Source organism: Neofelis nebulosa, chromosome 7 (assembly GCF_028018385.1).
Source record: "Neofelis nebulosa isolate mNeoNeb1 chromosome 7, mNeoNeb1.pri, whole genome shotgun sequence".
NCBI lineage: Eukaryota > Metazoa > Chordata > Mammalia > Carnivora > Felidae > Neofelis > Neofelis nebulosa.
The window spans coordinates 73,895,859-73,913,051 of NC_080788.1; the positions used below are offsets into that span (position 1 = coordinate 73,895,859).

At 45.0% G+C, this 17,193-nt stretch overlaps 1 long non-coding RNA gene and 2 gene segments (V, D, J or C); all 3 read left to right on the forward strand.

Annotated features, from left to right (window-relative positions):
- The window catches only part of LOC131517958 (T cell receptor delta constant-like), a 193,710-nt gene that overhangs the window by 104,835 nt on the left and 71,682 nt on the right, over window positions 1-17,193 (forward strand).
- LOC131516931 (uncharacterized) lies at window positions 1,387-3,563 on the forward strand. The gene is made up of 2 exons (XR_009264294.1): window positions 1,387-2,404; window positions 3,030-3,563. It is a non-coding gene; the product is annotated as an uncharacterized LOC131516931 (long non-coding RNA).
- On the forward strand, window positions 13,439-15,181 carry LOC131516914 (T cell receptor delta variable 2-like). The segment is given in 2 exon segments: window positions 13,439-14,361; window positions 14,542-15,181. Coding segments are annotated over 2 exon segments (435 nt in total).

Genomic DNA, 17,193 nt, shown 5'->3' on the forward strand with positions numbered 1-17,193 from the left:
CTCAGAGCAAGAGAAACAGGGAAGTTTCAGATGTTACTGACACTAACAGCAGGGCCTGGAGGTGGCCACACTCTTGTGGAAGAGACCACGCAGAGCTGTCTCAGTGGGCGGTGGAGATGTACGGGCAAGACCGGAGGATGTTTTAATAACTATTTCTCAATAAAAAGACCCATTTTATTCTGCACAGGGGTCTGGGGGCAAATCCAGGTCTCCCAGGAGGGATCGACTCTCGCCCATAACGGGGGATTGGTTCAGCTCAGCTGCTCTTACAAAGGGCTGAATACAGCATGCCGTGGTGAAGGCAGCTCCCCACAGCTCCATGTGAAAATGACTCACAGCAGTTATGAATATCAAACCTCCTTTGATGTATTCCCAGACACGAGGAGCAGCCACAGTGGGGAGGAGGTGGACTCTGGATGCTAGCTCTGTGGGGTGGCGCACAGAAGGCCTGGGCACATCTGGCACCGTCCTGAAGCTCCAGGAGAAATCCAAGCTGCCTAATTACCCCAGGACAACAGAGCTCACTTTCATCCACCTCTCTGTCTCTCTCCCTCTTTCTCTTTCTGTCTCCAACAACAGAGGAATTAGATTCTCCAAGAATTACAACGTGTTTTTATACCTTCACCCTTCCCAAGGGGATAACAATTCACTTCCCTGAATAAAACTGGTTTTATTGAGCACAAAATGAATGCACCCCCTCACTCAGCATCTGCGCCAATTGCTTTAAAGCCATAGACCTGGCCCCAGTCAGCCAAGCGGAAGGATTTTCCCCTGTAATGGCCATTTCTAGACACTCAGGCTTTCAAGTGGCCGCATGGCACCTTGTTCTCCTAATAGGCTCTCAATGATGATTGAATACAAAGCCTCCAAGTCTCTTTTGTGTTGGCAGCTCCTGAGACCCGGTCAGTCACCACCGTCCAGAGCAGAAGACCCAGCCATGCCGACTGTATGGTGAGTGCCCAGGCCCAGAGCAAAAGGGGAGGGTCAGTCACTGCCACGTCATGCCTGTTTCACCTGAAAGTTTCTATATACGAGGAGGGTCTTCCCATTCTAGACAGGGTTCAAGAATATGTCGCTTCCTAGAAACTTGGGCAAAGTCTTTCCAGTTATAGAAGGAAGCAGCAAACATGTCTAGGGAGGGAATCTGTCCAACCCCATGTCTGTGCATTGCTGTCTCATGAAATGGGGCTGATTTTATTTGGTAGTTAAGTTGGGCTTTGACTGGAAAACTCACACACCTGCAGAGGTCTGCACATGCGCACATGGAAATACTAAAACACTCTAACTGAGCACTGACCATGTGCCAGGCACAATGCCCAGGGCTTTGCACACACCATCGCCTCCAAGCCTCAAAGGTGCCTGGTGGGGAGGGCAGATATCATTATCCCGGTTTTACAGGTGAGGTGCCCAAGGCTCAGAAAGCCTAGGAAACTTGCCTAAAATTGAAAAACTAAAGTAAAAGAACTTGGATCCAGGATTGATGGATTTTTAAAGCATCATCTCTTAACCACCGTGCTGTGGGGCAACATGTTTATTATGTGTCGGAGGCACTGGAATTCTGAGGAGGAACAGGAAGGACAGGTTCTTGACTTCAGAAAGCTTGAGTTCAACCACTCACCAGCACACACAGAGTTACTGTCACTTGTATGCTCCAAGACTCCTACAACCAAGGGGTCCATGTCCCATCTTTACCCGTCACACTACTCTCAGAACTCCTGCCCTTGATTCCCAGTGTGAACATCGTGTGTACCATAAAGACTGCGGTCTTTTCCAGTAGAACTTCGGATGCTTGAATTTTACAGGCAACAATGTGAGCAATTCGACCACGGATGCATGACGCTATAGTTACTAAGCTCCTGAACTAGCCACTGTTTGTTTTATATTGTTTTTTAATTTGATTGAGAAGTTTCTCTGACCCCATTACTCTGTATTTTCAGAAGAGCAGGACAGAAGAGCAACAGGGCAGGGACCAGGAAGATTTCAAGCTTGGAGGCTCAGGAAGTCAAGTGATAGAACGAGAAGAAATAAAGCAGGGTGAGGTGAAACTCCTTTGCTTCCATGACCTCCGAAGGGAAGTGATGATGTATCTGAAGGACACTGCACACGACGATGTAACAGAAAGAAGGAAGCAAAGGTTGCACTAATTGCAGAGTTTGCCAAGAGTGGACTAGCTGCCAAGGCTACTTCAACCTTCCCATGATCTGGGAGACAGCACAGTGTCCTGCTGTGCTGGGCGTCTTCCAGTGGCATTGACCCAATAGAGGGGTTGGGGCGAAGACTTCTTGGTATTAAGAAAGAGAAACTTCCCTCCAAAGTCAAGCTACTGAACCACCTACATGTGAGATACAGGAGGACTGACCAAGACCCCTTGAATCCCAGCAAGAATGCTGAGAGCAGACTTAAGGTAAATCTATGGACTGGATCCCTTTGCAAATTGAATTTTTTTAAGAGTTCATTACACACAAATTTGCATCCAATTTCATTTCCAGAGATTCATGCTCATTCCTGCACTGACCATCAATCTGAAGATGTTTATTCGAGATCAGCGTCTTCCTAGAACCTTGACAAGACTGGACTGAGAGTCAAGGGGGTACAGCTCTAGGCCACCACCCCACCATCACCACCACCACACTTTCTTTTTTTAATTTTTTTTAACGTTTATTTATTTTTGAGACAGAGAGAGACAGAGCATGAACGGGGGAGGGTCAGAGAGAGAGGGAGACACAGAATCTGAAACAGGCTCCAGGCTCTGAGCTGTCAGCACAGAGCCCGACGCGGGGCTCGAACTCACGGACCGCGAAATCATGACCTGAGCTGAAGTCGGACGCTCAACCGACTGAGCCACCCAGGTGCCCCAACCACCACACTTTCTAGGTCTCTAGGCAGGCTGGTCATTTTGTCAGCCGGTCATTATTTCTCCTGACAAAACCCAAATTGGGAAACCAATATGATCTTTATTTCTGGTTCTCTCTATACATACCAGTCCAGGTACTGGTGAATTTTAATCCTCACTTTCATTTCTCAACTAGGGCTTCCAGTTCCTACTCTGCCAGCCTCATCTGGGGGAGCCGTTCCTAAGGCTCCTGATGAATCCAGACACCCACCTCAGCCTCACTCTAGGAATCCATCCTTCCCCAAACTGCCTGCATTTGACCACTGGAGGGCAGTGCTGGACCAGCCAAATCTCTTTAGGGGCTCTGCTCCACCGTTGTCCCCACCTTGCCCTGGCATAAGCAGCATGCAGCCTCTGGTTGGGAGCCAAAACCGAGGACCACGGGAGCACCCTGAGAGCAGCAGCACGGCCAGCACTGTTACAATGGCTCCCTGCGCCTGGCGTCGTAGGAATAAAAGGCAGTTCATTGGAAAGAGGATTTGGCTCCATAGGTGACACAGTCCCCTGGGAAAGAGACTGAAAGGAAAACTTGCCTCATCATGTCATTAAGCAGGAACAATCTGTGCCTCTGACCAGGGGTTGTAGACTCCTACCTTTTTCTACCCTCTCGGATGTAAGCTCCTGGCAGCACATACAGTGCTTGGCAATAAACGTCTGTTGAACGAGTGAACGGATGCATGCATGCATGTATATATATGCATAATGGAAATTGGCCATTTTCGGATCTGCTGCTGTTTTCTAGCTCTTATAACATCGGATGTTTCACCAATCAATTAGTTGCTGAGCATTCATAGTCTTGGAGACAGCTAAGGATAGTCAGGTTATTAATTACAGCAGTGGCTGTCATTGTACAGATGTTATTTCAAACACCACTTCAAGAATTTCGATCTCTTACTTTTAGGAAGTCCTTCATTATGTCACCCATGTGTCCTCAGACCTCACCAGCCTGTGGATTTAAAAACACAGACATTGTTCCCTTAATATCCGACCCACGGTAACCGCAGCCTCTCTTGTGGGAATATGAAGCCACCATGCTCTCCCTGGGGGATTTGTGGTAATTTCATCCCACACTGGAACCCCACAGGGCTCAACAACTCCTCTGAGCCAGAGCTCCTATTCACACCACCTTGGGCCATCTCATGAGACTCAGGTCTAGGCTACTCTCACCTGTATCTGCCCCCGACAGATCCCATGGCAGTGTGGACACAGCCTGCTCCCACAATCATTTAGAACACAACTACATACTTGAGGAGAGAAAGAAGTGTACATCTTGAGACGCCAAAACCCAACATGAGACCCTCCTGTCTCCCCCACGGGCTTTCACATAGCAGGAACCAGTCTGTGCCCCCGTTAAAAATCTGCAGGTATCCTCACATCTCCAAGTTCAGAACCCAAGACTAGCTCCTTTCCTGCCCTGAACCAGGACAGGGGAAAAAAATCATTTCCTGCCAAGAAGCTCTCCCCACACCCTCCACTGTCTCAGGTAGAGTGTGGCCTTCACAGCCCAACAGGGCGAACATGGTGTTTTTAGGTCTTAGAACACCACTTATGGGACACCAATGGCCCTGATTAAATTCATATGGGATGGGGGTAGAACCTGCCCCTCATTCTAATTAGAAAGACACCAATTAATTTTTTTAACTTTATTTATTTTGAGAGAGAGAGAGCTCACGAGCAGCAGAGAAAGAGGGAGAAAGAGAGTCCCAAGTGCAGAGCACTCGAAGCAGGGCTCAATCTCAAGAACCATGAGATCATGTCCTGAGCCAAAATCAAGAGCTGGACGCATAACTAACTGAGCCACCCAGGCACCGTGACACCAACTGATTTTTAACCAAACACTTACCATCTTAGTATATAACATCTGCATTTAGTTGGTTGGTTGTTATTTTTTAGAGAGAGAGAGAGAGCTCGCGCATTCAAGAGTGGGGAAAGGGGGCAGAGACAGAGAGAGAGAGAGAGAGAGAGAGAGAGAGAGAGAGAGAGAATCTCAAGCAGTTTCCATGCTCATCGTGGATCCCAATGTGGGACTTGATCCCATGACCCGGGACCATGACCCAAGCTGAAATCTAGAGTCAGACACTCAACAGACTAAGCTGCCCAGGAGCCCCTGCCTTTAGTTTTATGATAACTTCATCATCTCGACAGCAATGAGTGGATATTTGTTTTAGGTGTGAATAAACTTATTCTCAACCTTACGTCAGTTTTCTCAACAAAAAAAAAAGAGTGCTCTAAACTTTACCAAGAGTCTCTACTCTCCCGACAGAACCCCAATATGCCCAACAGTCTTTGAGGAGACGTTCTCCAACCAAAGTGGAGGAAAAAGGAAAGAGAAGAAAAGCCCTCGCTTTGTAAGTTGTAAGTTGTATAGTTGTAAATTTCTAACTGAAATTTCACTATACAGTTCAAATCTAGGTCCTCAGAGGACATGGCTGGTCCTGATCCTTCTCATAAAAAGTCTATAATCAGAGGATACTTTCCTGAGAGCAAACAGAAATTGAAAAAAAAAAAAAAAACAATTCAATCACTGTCCATGGGAGCTGAGATGATCCCATGTTAAGCATGGGAGCTGAGATGATCCCCTGTGTTAAGCGTGTCCTATCCTATGTACTTTCTCAAGATGCCTTCACTGTGATTAAGGGACAGGCCTCCAGGGTAATGTCTCAGTTCTGTACCTGGAAAAAAAACAATGTACAGAAATTTCTGTAAAAGAGGAGATTGACAGTCAATACACAAGAGTCGAGAGGCAAGGATGGTCCCCAGGGTTATTTCCTGCATTCAATACAGACCTGTCTCAGGGCTCTGATTTCCCTTTCCAGGTCTCTGGTGGGTGGATAATGCCTGAGGCCTTGTACTAGGTCTGATGACCAGGTTTGACATTGATGGCAGGTCACAGATCCTCCTGCCTTGTGATTTTGAAAATCTCACAATCTTTCCTGAATTCTTAACTTTCTGACACCTTGTCCTAGGCAAGAAGTGTCTGAGGTTGTCTCCCTTGAAACCATAGGCCTTTCTTACAACTCCAGGGCCACACAGCCCTGGTAAGTAACTAGTGGATTTTATTTTTCGTGCTGCTGTGGCCATGAGATCGGATATAAAGTTAATGCAAAAAGTGGGGTAGACAATGAGAAGGATTGGAAATAAGGACCTGGAAAGAGTAAACAGATTGAGGAGACACTTCAAAAGTAAATGAATGGTACCAGGGGGGTTGAAGGAGAAGGAAGAGATGGCCTCTTCCTGGCACCCTGGTTGCATACTGAATACTCTCCGGTTCCCAAGTTCTATGGCCTTGCCATCTAAAATTAATTCTTTTTTTTGTTTTAGTACATTAAGTCTTGAGGTGTCAGTCGTCCTAAAAAATTAGAGCCCCTATTCAGTAGAATGGCTTTGGGTATGACATTCTCCCACCACCAGGGATGGCCTTCCTTAGGGGTCTTTGGTGAATTTGTCTGCAGTCCCCATGAACACACATATATCTTCCCAACCCGCTCCCAGACATCATTCACACTGCTATGGCCATGCCTTGGGAGGACTCCCAACCACCCCATCATACCACCTGCTCTAGTGCAGGCACCCCCACCGCCATGTCACCAACCCCCCAAACCCCCAACCCCCACCTCCACACGCCTGTTTGTGTGTCTGTGTGGCCTCAGCTGTCCCCAGCTCTCTTCTGTATAACCCTAAGCCCAGGCATTCTGGGGTGAGTGTCTCCTTATTTCTTTGTGCACTGTCCCATTATGCCTTTAAAGCTGTTCATGAGACTATCTTGCAGAAAGATGAGCAGTCTTGGAAAAGATACTAGGAAAAAGATGACATAAGTAAGATGGAGGCTGATGTGGGAGGAAAAGCCTTGACAAAGGCGAGAAAAGAAAGCGAATTCTTGACCTCCATCAGCCCTGACTCTCAAAATAAGATTGGCCCTAAAGATAGCTTATTATTTATCCCAAATTAAAATTTCCTGGCTCTGCAGTCACTGTGTACACAATGAAAAGGAAGCCATCACACAAAAGATGCAGTTATGTTCACAGTGGGAATGATTGCTGCCCAGCTGATTCTGCTCCAAGAATAGAATGATAACAGTGCTAAGTCAGGAACTCCAAAACTTTGGATTGTCAACAAATAGAATGATTTCTTGATAGGAAAATGGTTAGAAGGGAAGGTGGGTAGAAAAGGAACCCTCTGATTCTCAGATGGGGTCGGGGTTGCCAGGGGAAATTCCAATCTCTGCTCTGCCATGGTGAGCTCACAACCAGCTGTGTTGACTGGGAGAAAGCCCTGTCTGGATATGGGCAGACCGCAGAAGCCCCTTCACGGGCCCCTCCGCAGCTTCCTACATATTGTATGATGGGCTGTACCTCCTTCTCTTGCCTGAAGTGAAACATCATCATCAGACTTTAAACTCCACAATCAGCAACTTGGACTGGTTTTTTGCTTCCACTGTGTCCTCAGCACTCAGCAGAAAGTTTGCATGTAATTGACACTCAATAAGTATCTGATAAATGGGTGCTTGACTGGTTCATCAATTAATTAAAAATGAACAAATTACTTCCTCCCTGTCTGGCTTCTGTGGAGTGGGTCCTAGAACCAGAAACTGCCAGGTGAGCAACAAAAGCCATAGTACTACATCCAAAAAAAATGACTGCTCAGACCTTACCTCATCCTTCTGCGCACATTAGACCCCTAAACTCAGGAACAAGGACCCAAGAGATCATGACCCACCAAATGTCTTTCAACAAAAGACTGTCTCCCTGGTTGTTTCCTTTCAAAGAATAAGCCTCTCGGGGCTGATAAGAGAATGGCACCAGAAGCTGAAAACACGGGCCCCGAGTGGCAGAGGAGCGCCAGAGCCTCCTCTAAAGGGGCCTGTTGGATCGCTGCCTTTGAACAAATCTGAGTGTGTCTTTCGATAGCGTGAGCACCAACCACCCCCAAGGACCTCTTTCCTTTATTGCTGCAGCAATGAAGCAGCCACATGGCTGTTGCAGATAAGGTGGCCCGAGTGCATCGTGCATGCCAAGTAGGCTTCCTGGTAAACAGCACTGAGAGGAACTGCAGACCCACCATGTCCCGGCTTCTCTGCCTTGTACTGCCCTTCCTCTGTACGTGGCTCCCAGGTAAACAGGTGCAATTTCCCTCTCTTTCTCATTTCTCATTTCCTACCCCTTTTTCTTTTCCAGATGGCTCCTGCAAGACTGAAATTATACAATCTTCCAACATAACTGCCATAATTGGGACAGATGTGGAGCTTCCATGCCAGTACAATATTCCTGATAAAAATTTTGAGTCTGTGTACTGGTATCTGCAAAGAGCTGACCAAAGATTCACCTATATCGGCCATACCTCTCAAGGCACCGTGGAATTGGAACATTACCAGTTGTTTGTGAACAGAAAGTTGTTGTCCAGTACCTTAACCATTAAGCATGTGCAGCCTAGAGACAAAGCCATTTACTACTGTGCTGTTCGGCACCATGATACATACTGTGTATCACATGGAACAAAAACCGTAAGCCTCAGGCAAACTCAACACCAGAAATTCAGAGGGTCATCCAACAAGACAGAAGGTGTTCAGAGTCATCTTGAACCTCCCCCCGTTCATTCCTCAATTCATTCACTCAAAACTAAGGGGACCTTATGTCTTACAAATGGATATAGTAGGTGCTATGGGGATACAAAGATATAAAACAATCATTTCTCAAATAATGAAATGTATTCAGCAAGTGGCGCCTCCTCACTTTTATCTTGCTAAGCCATGAAAAGTGAAAATTAAATCCTGTTGAATTACTTGAGCCTTTGACCTGACACAAAAAGGCACAGTCCCTAACACCCAGAAAGACAAATGAACAGACACACATACAAACTGAAAGCCAACAATCAACAACTTAATCACCGATCCTTAAAAACTTATCAAAATTTCTAAAAACCTGAAAAAAATTATATATATAATGTATATATATACACACACATCCAGGAAATTATATAGATGATAGATTGGTAGATAGATGACAGATAGATAGATAGATAGATAGATAGATATAGAATCAACAGTATAGTATGAATGACTGAAGCAGACTTGAAATCCAGACTTCTTAAAGTTTGAATCCCAAATCTTCCACTTACTGACTTACTAGCTATATGACCTTGGGCAAGTTACTCTATGCCTTGCTTTCCTCGTTTAGGAAATAATGGTAATAGAGGCACTGGCCGGCTCAGTTTATAGAGCACGTGACTCTTGATCTCAAGGTCATGCCCTCTATACCCTATGTTAGGCATAGAGATTACTTAATAAAAAAAACTGCAAAAAACTTAAAATAATGATAATAATAATATCTACCTTAGAGAATTGTAGCATGAATTAAGTGAACTATTATATGTCATGCACTTAGAGCTATGCTTGGCACATAGGAAGCACTCGGTAAGCACCAGTCACCCTTGTTGTTGATGGTGATGCTATCATGATGATAATTCCTCACCACGTACCTACCACTGGGCTGGGTTGGAGCTTGAGGAGCTTCTTGATTAAAAAATAAGTCAATCTCTTAGGCAATTAAACATTCTTTCATATATTAGTATCCCATCTAGTAAGAACAAAATATCAATGAAAATAGAGAGAAATACAATTCAAAAGATCTTCAGGACCTTTTTCACTAGTTGCTGATAAATTATTAAAAGCGTTCTTACATAGAAAAAATGAAACCAAAGGAAAGTAATTTCTGCTTGACCCTCATAAAATAAGCAAATATAGACTTTATGAGATATTAAAATACAACAGTACCCCCCCCCACTTATTAAATGGATAGTGGAATCACTTATAAAATTAAAGTTGTTTATAAGCATAATTATAAATAAGGAATTAGTTCCATCAACATCACAAGTGTACTACATGACTTCCCACCTCCAAGAACATGACAAATGAAGTCAAAGCACCCCTGACCTTATGACATCCTAAAAAACTATCAAATGAAGATGATCCCAAGATTCCAAAAGTACATGGGCTCTACAAGGACACATCCATTTCTGCCTCTGCTTATTTAAGGAACCACCCAGGGAAACTCCTTGGTGTGACCCGCTGAGCTGAGAACTAGGAGTAAATAGAACTGTCTCCTCTATTTTCTCCTCTGAAGACGCACATCTCCTGCTGCCTCAGATACTGCATTTATTCATCAGTGGAAATCCTAATCCCCTGCTGTCTTGTTGGCTTTCTCATTTGCAGCCAACATATGGGCTCATCAGCACTGGTGCCCCCCAAGAGCAGCCCTTTAAGGGCTCAGAATCTTACAAAATTGGAGGCTTTTCTTGGGATAAAGAACTGAAGGAAAACCCTTTGCCCCATTTGGCTTTGGGGATCAGATTTCAAAGTCTTAACCTTACTGGGATGGGCACAGCCCCAGAAAGTGTCTGGTGAGTGAGTAAGTCACTTTCCTCCTGGGCTTGCTTTTCTCCAGGGCACCTCAGGGTTATTGATGACACATCTCCAGAATTGCTGAATGTTAAATTGGAGAACGCGGGTTTTCTAAAGGACACTTACAACCCTAGTAACCCTGCTGTGTTCTCTGCCAGTGGAAAAACTATCCCATAATTCCAGGTCTCTGATTCTGCCATGCGAAGAGTACCGTGAGAGAAATAATCTTTCTTCCTTTACAAAACCTGCTACTACCAAAGTCAAAGGATAGTCTGGAAGAAAAACAAAGTCATTAGAAATTTATGTATGGACTGGAGAGTACTTCCCAAGGGCAGGTTTCTGGGTGGTGATCTGTCCCAACCACCTCATGGCCTAACTGGAAGCCCTCTAGTCTCCCCATGTGGTCCTTGAAGGACAGGCATAGAAGAAAAGGTGAGCAGGAAGGTTAACAAATGCTCATCAAGTGGTGCCTAAGTGGCTCAATTGGTTGAGCATCCAACTCTCAGTTTCGGCTCAGGTCATGATTTCATGCAATGTCAGTACAGAGCCTACTTGGGATTCTCTCTCTCTCCCTCTCTCTCTGCCTTTTCCCCACTTATACTGTCTCTGTCTCTCAAAATAAATAAGTACACTTAAAAAAAATCGCTCATAAGTGTCAATAAGTCTCAGAGTATAGAACTGGCATGGTTCAGTTTTTATTCAAAAATATATATTGAGGTAGAGCACACTTTACACACTGTATGTTAGCCAATTTGACAATCATTTATATTAAAATATAAATATATATACATTGAGTGTCTACTATGTGCCAGACACTATGCCAAGAGCCAAGTTTCAAGGCAAATGATATAAGCTCTCTGCCATTTTGGAGTTCACACTGTAGCAAGGGCTTACGGCCTAACAGAGGAACCAGACCAGACACACATGGGAGCAAGAGAAGTACTTGGTGGTAGCGATTACAGGAGGGTTCCAGGATCAAAGCACGGATTGGGATTAGGACCTTGAGATTTCAGGATGAGTTGGGAGATGGGAGCCAGGCAAACTTCTTAAAGGAATTGAGCTGAGACTAAATATGGAAAAGTTTACTTATTTACATCTCAAAGTCCCAAGTCAGTAACAGAAGCAGAATTATAACTTAGAAGAGTCCCAGCTTGCCTCTCCGCTGCTATGCTTGGCAGCTGCTTCATTCAGTGCCACACAGCTGGGTAAGTGAGTCGCAGATGGAATAGTGGCAGCCAAAATCTTTTTAGAGACAAATGACACTGTGATTTTCCTTGACACCCATTGAAATTCCTCACTAATTTCCAAAAATATCTTATGTTTGCTTTAACACAACCAGTGGGGCTCAGACATTTCAGTGAAAACACATCAGAGAAACAAAGTAATCCCATCCGTCTGAGCATTCTGATCCCAAAGCAGCCAGACCAAGAACCACTTACTTACTGAAGGCCGTCCTGGGACCCCAGGCAGCTGAGGTCCTGGCCAAGGGACATAGAAATGGTATTTCCTCTCTTTTTACTCACCTCCATTCTTGTTCTTCAGTTGCTTGTCCAACCAGCTGGTGCCAGGGCAGAGAAACAAAAGAGCAAAGACGGCAACTAGAAACAGGGCAAACAGCTGATAACTGCCGTGCCTGAACAGAGATAAATCGTGGGCGCACACCAGAGTCTGACTTTGTTGTCACTAAAACTTTATGTGGGAAGTTTGAGGGTAATGAGTATGAGATAAAGCAAGCAAAGAGCTTTCCTTCACTAAATTTCTCTCTTTTTTCTCCCAAAGAACTCAAAGGGAGTGGGGAAAGAGTGGATGTGTTCTCAAATCAAAGGCAAAGTAGATTCCTGAAACTTCCAATTAGAGATAAAATCAGAAATTCTGGCACTCTCTCCCACTAATATTCCAGTGATCCTCTGGATAGATGTTTGATACTAAAGACCCAGAGTGGCAGCGGCCATCAAAGAGAAGGGCACTGAGCTGGAGTGTGTAGGACCCAGTGTGGGTTGATTTGATCTGACCCTGGGATCTTTTTGCTTCTTCAAGTCTTCCTATTCTTTCTTCATCCCAGATGGACAAAAAAAGACTGTGTCTCTAGCCCCTATGGGCCTCCATCTTTAGTTGCCAGAGACTCCTTTGCCAAAGGGTGTAGAAGTTAGTGACATTGCCCATTCATCTCTGACACAGCTACATTCAGGTCATCATTCACCGGCCCAGAGTCCTACAGACAGCCTAACAGAGCTGGGCCAACACCTCCTTCCCTCAGCAGAACATTCTGTGCCACACCCGAAATGGCAAGTTCTGTATCTCCCTTGGTGATGATGGCTCAGGGAGGGAGCTATGACTAGGTCACTAACCCACCCACGGCAAAGCAAAAGAGATGTGGCAAAGAACCAACATCTAGTGGGCATTCCACTGTGTGCCAGGCACAGGGGTAAGTGCTACTTCACATGTGTTCTCTCATTTCAACCTCACAACATCCCTGCATGGTAACCACAATGACCCTATGTGCAAAAGAGGAAATCAAGACTTAGGGATGACACTTGCCCAGCTACTGCTAAATTGCAAAGAAGATTCAAAACCCAGAGCCATTAGATCTGCACAGCCAGTGCCCCTTTTGCACACAGATGATGCGGGTAGTGATACCACCTAGACACCCAGGGGTGATATCAGAATGTTTGCTTCTACAATTACAAACAAGGTCTAGCCAGGTGGGAGATATCCTGCTGTTGCAGAGGGCCTGCCTCTCCCTACACCTATAATATATAGAAGACCTGCTTCCCCAGGTTTTGGCCTGGGTTGCTGGCAAATCCTTTCCCAATCCCATCCTTCATGAGCAGCCCAGAATGCTCCTTGAGAGTCAGGAAACTCCAGACAGAAATCCTACTTAGACCGTTGAATCTCTGCTAAGCTCCTAATATTGACAAGCTCTGTGCTGGGCACTGAGAAATCGAATATAAATAAGATACAGTCATTGTTCTAATGAATCTTAAAGCCCAGTGCAGAAAACAAATTATCGGATAATTGTAATAGAGGTGATAAGCGCCATGACCCAACAAGCTTGGGGAACCCAGGGGATGCTTCCCTCGAGTTGGGGTGGGGGAAGGAAGAGGAAGTTCTGGTTTTTCCAGGAAGGAGAAGCTAGTGCAAAAACTGGTACTATAAAGACTATGATACATCTTTGAACCTGCAAGTATTTTTGTGCAGCTGAAATACTGAGTGCAAGTGGCCAAAAGTGAAACTGGAGGAAAAAAGCAGATCAGGAGATAATTATGGCCATGACATAGGATTTTCATACTTCCCTAAAGGCCAAGGGAAACTACTGAAGGAGTTTCAGCAGAGGTGTGACCTGATCCCCCCTGTTCTGAAGAAAAATCTGTATGATGGCTGCTTGGAGAACGGATGAAAATGGGGAGAGTCTGGAAGCAGGAAGAAGACGTCTTGGAATAGTATAGCAACAGCCTGCAACAGGTGAAGAAGGCTCAGACGGAAGCAGAGGCAGCAGAGGCCAAAGGAAAAGGGACCGGCAAAGGAATGACAAGGAGGGAGAATAACCATGCCCTGCAGAATGCCCTCTCCCCTGGGAATGCCCTCCAGAGGCAGAGGCTGACAACACCCTACTCAACTCTTGCAGCTTTGTTCAGGGTGGAATCTTCTTCGTGTCCCAGGCAGAGACAGTTCCTTCCTCCCCACTCCTGGAGCACTTTGTGCCGACCTCTTCCATAGCACTTAACACTCCTTCGTAATTGCTCTATGTCTGCTTCCCCGCAAAGACTGAGTGTTTTGAAGACAGAAGCCACGTCCTGTTCACCTCCTCTTCTCCCAAATGGCATCTGGCCTGCAACAGGTAATTCACCCGAGTTTGTTGGATAAACAGCCCAACCTGTGACCTTGTAGGGCTGTCACACCTCTCTGTGAGGAAGTGACTAACACCCAGATACCTTTATAACTGACAAAGCTTCTCCCAGGCAGGCAGTGGCTGATCAGGGACAGCCAGGGAGCACCAGCATACTGAAGAGCCTCCCCCATGAAGCCATGCTGTGGACCTGTCCCCTCTTCTACCTCACCCTCTTCTGTGCAGGTAAGGACAAGCCACTGGGCCTTTCACTCTTAGGGAAATGCGCTGCAGGAATGATGTGCGGGGCAGGGGGTGGGGGGTAGGGGGGGCAGTCTTCGGGGAGGGCCATTGCTGAGCTTGGCTCCATCCCGTTGGAAAAGAGGGAGATCTCCATAGCCTCTCCACCTGGGCTTTCCCTTTCAGGGGTCTCATTGGATATCGTTTTGAAACCAGACACCGAAACCCTGACTGTTCTAGTTGGGGAGCCTGCCACCTTCCGATGCAGCATAACGGGAGGGGACTGGAAAAATTATCAAGTGAGCTGGTATAAGAAGAATGAAGATAACTCCCTGACTTTAGTATACAGACTAAGCAACAGTTCTAATGCCAATATAAGCAGTAATTTCAAAGGAAATATCGATGCTTTAAAGGGCCAATGTATACTTGACATTCAAAGAGCAACAATAAAAGACACTGGGACCTACTACTGTGCGTCCGATATCCACGGTGCTACAGCCCTGCAAGCTGGTCTCCTCAGAACCCTTGTGTCAAACCAAGGGGGCAGGTCCAATGAGAAGACCACCTGTAGCTAAAATGTGCACCACACTGAGGTGAGACCACCTGATAATCTCAACAGTAACATCTGATAAGAGAGACAAGAGCTAAGTTGGGGCAAGGGCCTTATCTTTGTGGTTGGTTGAGAGGGGGCTTAGTTATCAGTCGAAGAGGGCAGAAAATTTCATTAGGGTTTATGCAAAGCGACCAAGGGGGCCCTGCACCTGACTCTCAGGGACTTCTGAGAAAAGGTTGAAAAAAAAAACCAATCTTCAATCCTGAGGTTTTCTTATTGTGGGGGCAGGCTGAGATGAACAGAATTTCTACTATCATGAGTGTTGTAGCTCATTCCAGAGTCTTTATTGTGAAAGCATTCGTGTGCATAAACTAGATAAAGCAAGGATGGTTTTCCATTACCATCCTAATCAAAATTTCCAAAGCTATTAGAGATAGCTTTAACTCTTACTCTGTGAAGAAGGATGAATAGAGTCATATTCTGAAATGCTCCCTAACTATTTCAGATATTTAATGTTTTATATCATCCCTTAGTCACAGAGGAGTTCGGGGGAGGGGGGGCATGGGGATGGGTAGGGAGGGATAACACAATGTTAGTTGCTGAGCGAGATCTTGGAGACTAATATTTGTGGCAGTGTGGGATCTGTGAGTTGGTCATGGATCAAGTGAATAAAAAAAAAAAAAAAATCCCAAGTCCCAAGTTGAAATGGATAAGCCAAAAGTGTCAGAGACTACAGGAAGCCAAGTCCTGGAGGAACCTACTGAGTAGACCAACAGGCCGGAGGACTTACAGATACAAACATTTAATAATCGTTTAGGGAGTGCTTTCACCCTGTTGGCTCTAGTAGCCAACTGTTTATTTTTCTGCTCAACTGACTAGTATGGAATTCTCTCTCTACATTAAATTACAACCCAGGCATTATGATGCAAAGTAGACATTGAGTTTGTGAGAACAACAGCTCTCCTGATACCTTCTATTCAATATTCCTTCCAATGCACTATCATCTTCCTCACACATTTATTTATAGGGCGATTATTGTACTTATGATATTAGGATAGGTCATGGGAATAGAAATAGCTGTAAGTCAAGTTCTAGCCTAAGTTCTAGTTTCCTTAATGTGTCTACAATTTATTTTAAAGACAGCATTAGAATTACAATTAAAGATTACAGACGAATACAAAAATACAAGAAAGCACATACTATCTAACAATGAGTGCACTGGCTTCATATGCAGTGCTCTAGGAGCTCATGAAAGGACAATCACTATGAGCAAAGTTTCTTGGAATAGCTGAGGCTTGAAAGAGGCGGGACTTGGGTAAGTGGAAAGGAAGAGGAGGGATATTTCAAGGTGGGTGTACTAGTTATTTATTGTTACATAACAATTACCACAAAATTTAGAGGCTCAAACATTTATTATCTCATAGTTCCTGTAAGTCAAGAATCCAGGTGTGGCTTTGCAGGGTCCTTTGGCTCAGGGTCTCTCATCAGTCAAGGGATCAGCTGGGGCAACAGTCATTAAGCATTGACTGAAAAAGGATTCACTTCCAAACTCACTCAAGTGGATGTTTGTGATCCTTATGTGAGCATTTCTGTACAGATCCTCATAACATAGCAGCTTCCTTCCCTAGAGCAAGGACTTAGAAAGAAGGCTTCCAAGATTGAAGGCATCATCTTTTTGTAACCTAATCTTAGCAGTGACATCTCATTGCCCCTGCCATTTTTTATTCTGTAGAAGTGAGTCAATAAGTGCAGCTCACACTCAAGGGGAGGAGGTGATTACACAAGAATATGAACACCAGGGATTAGAGATCATTGGGGGCCATCTTAGAAGCTGTCTACCACAGGAGATTAACACAGTAGAAAGAGAGGGCTTCAAAAATCTGGTTGAGACCAACTTGTTTAGAGACCTCTGACCTACAAGGCTAAAGAGATTTGATTTGATTTTATAAGCCAGTATTTCTCAAACTTCACTGTGCATGCAAAGCACCTGGAGAGATTGTTCCTATTTATACTTTTGAGTCCCAGCTACAAAGATTATGTTTCAGTCTATCTGGGGGCAGGCTTGGGAACATGCATTTATAATAAGTGCCCAGGTGACTCTGATGCAAGTGGTTCAAGGGCATGCTTTGAGAAACTCTGCTGTAAGCAACAAAACTATTAGTTTAGTACAGGGAAGATGTGGCCAGGTTCTCCTGCCCTCACTACAGAGAAATGGACATTAGATGTGGTCAAGGCATCTCTTGAACAATGGGTCTCAATTCCAACTGCATATTTTAATCACCTGG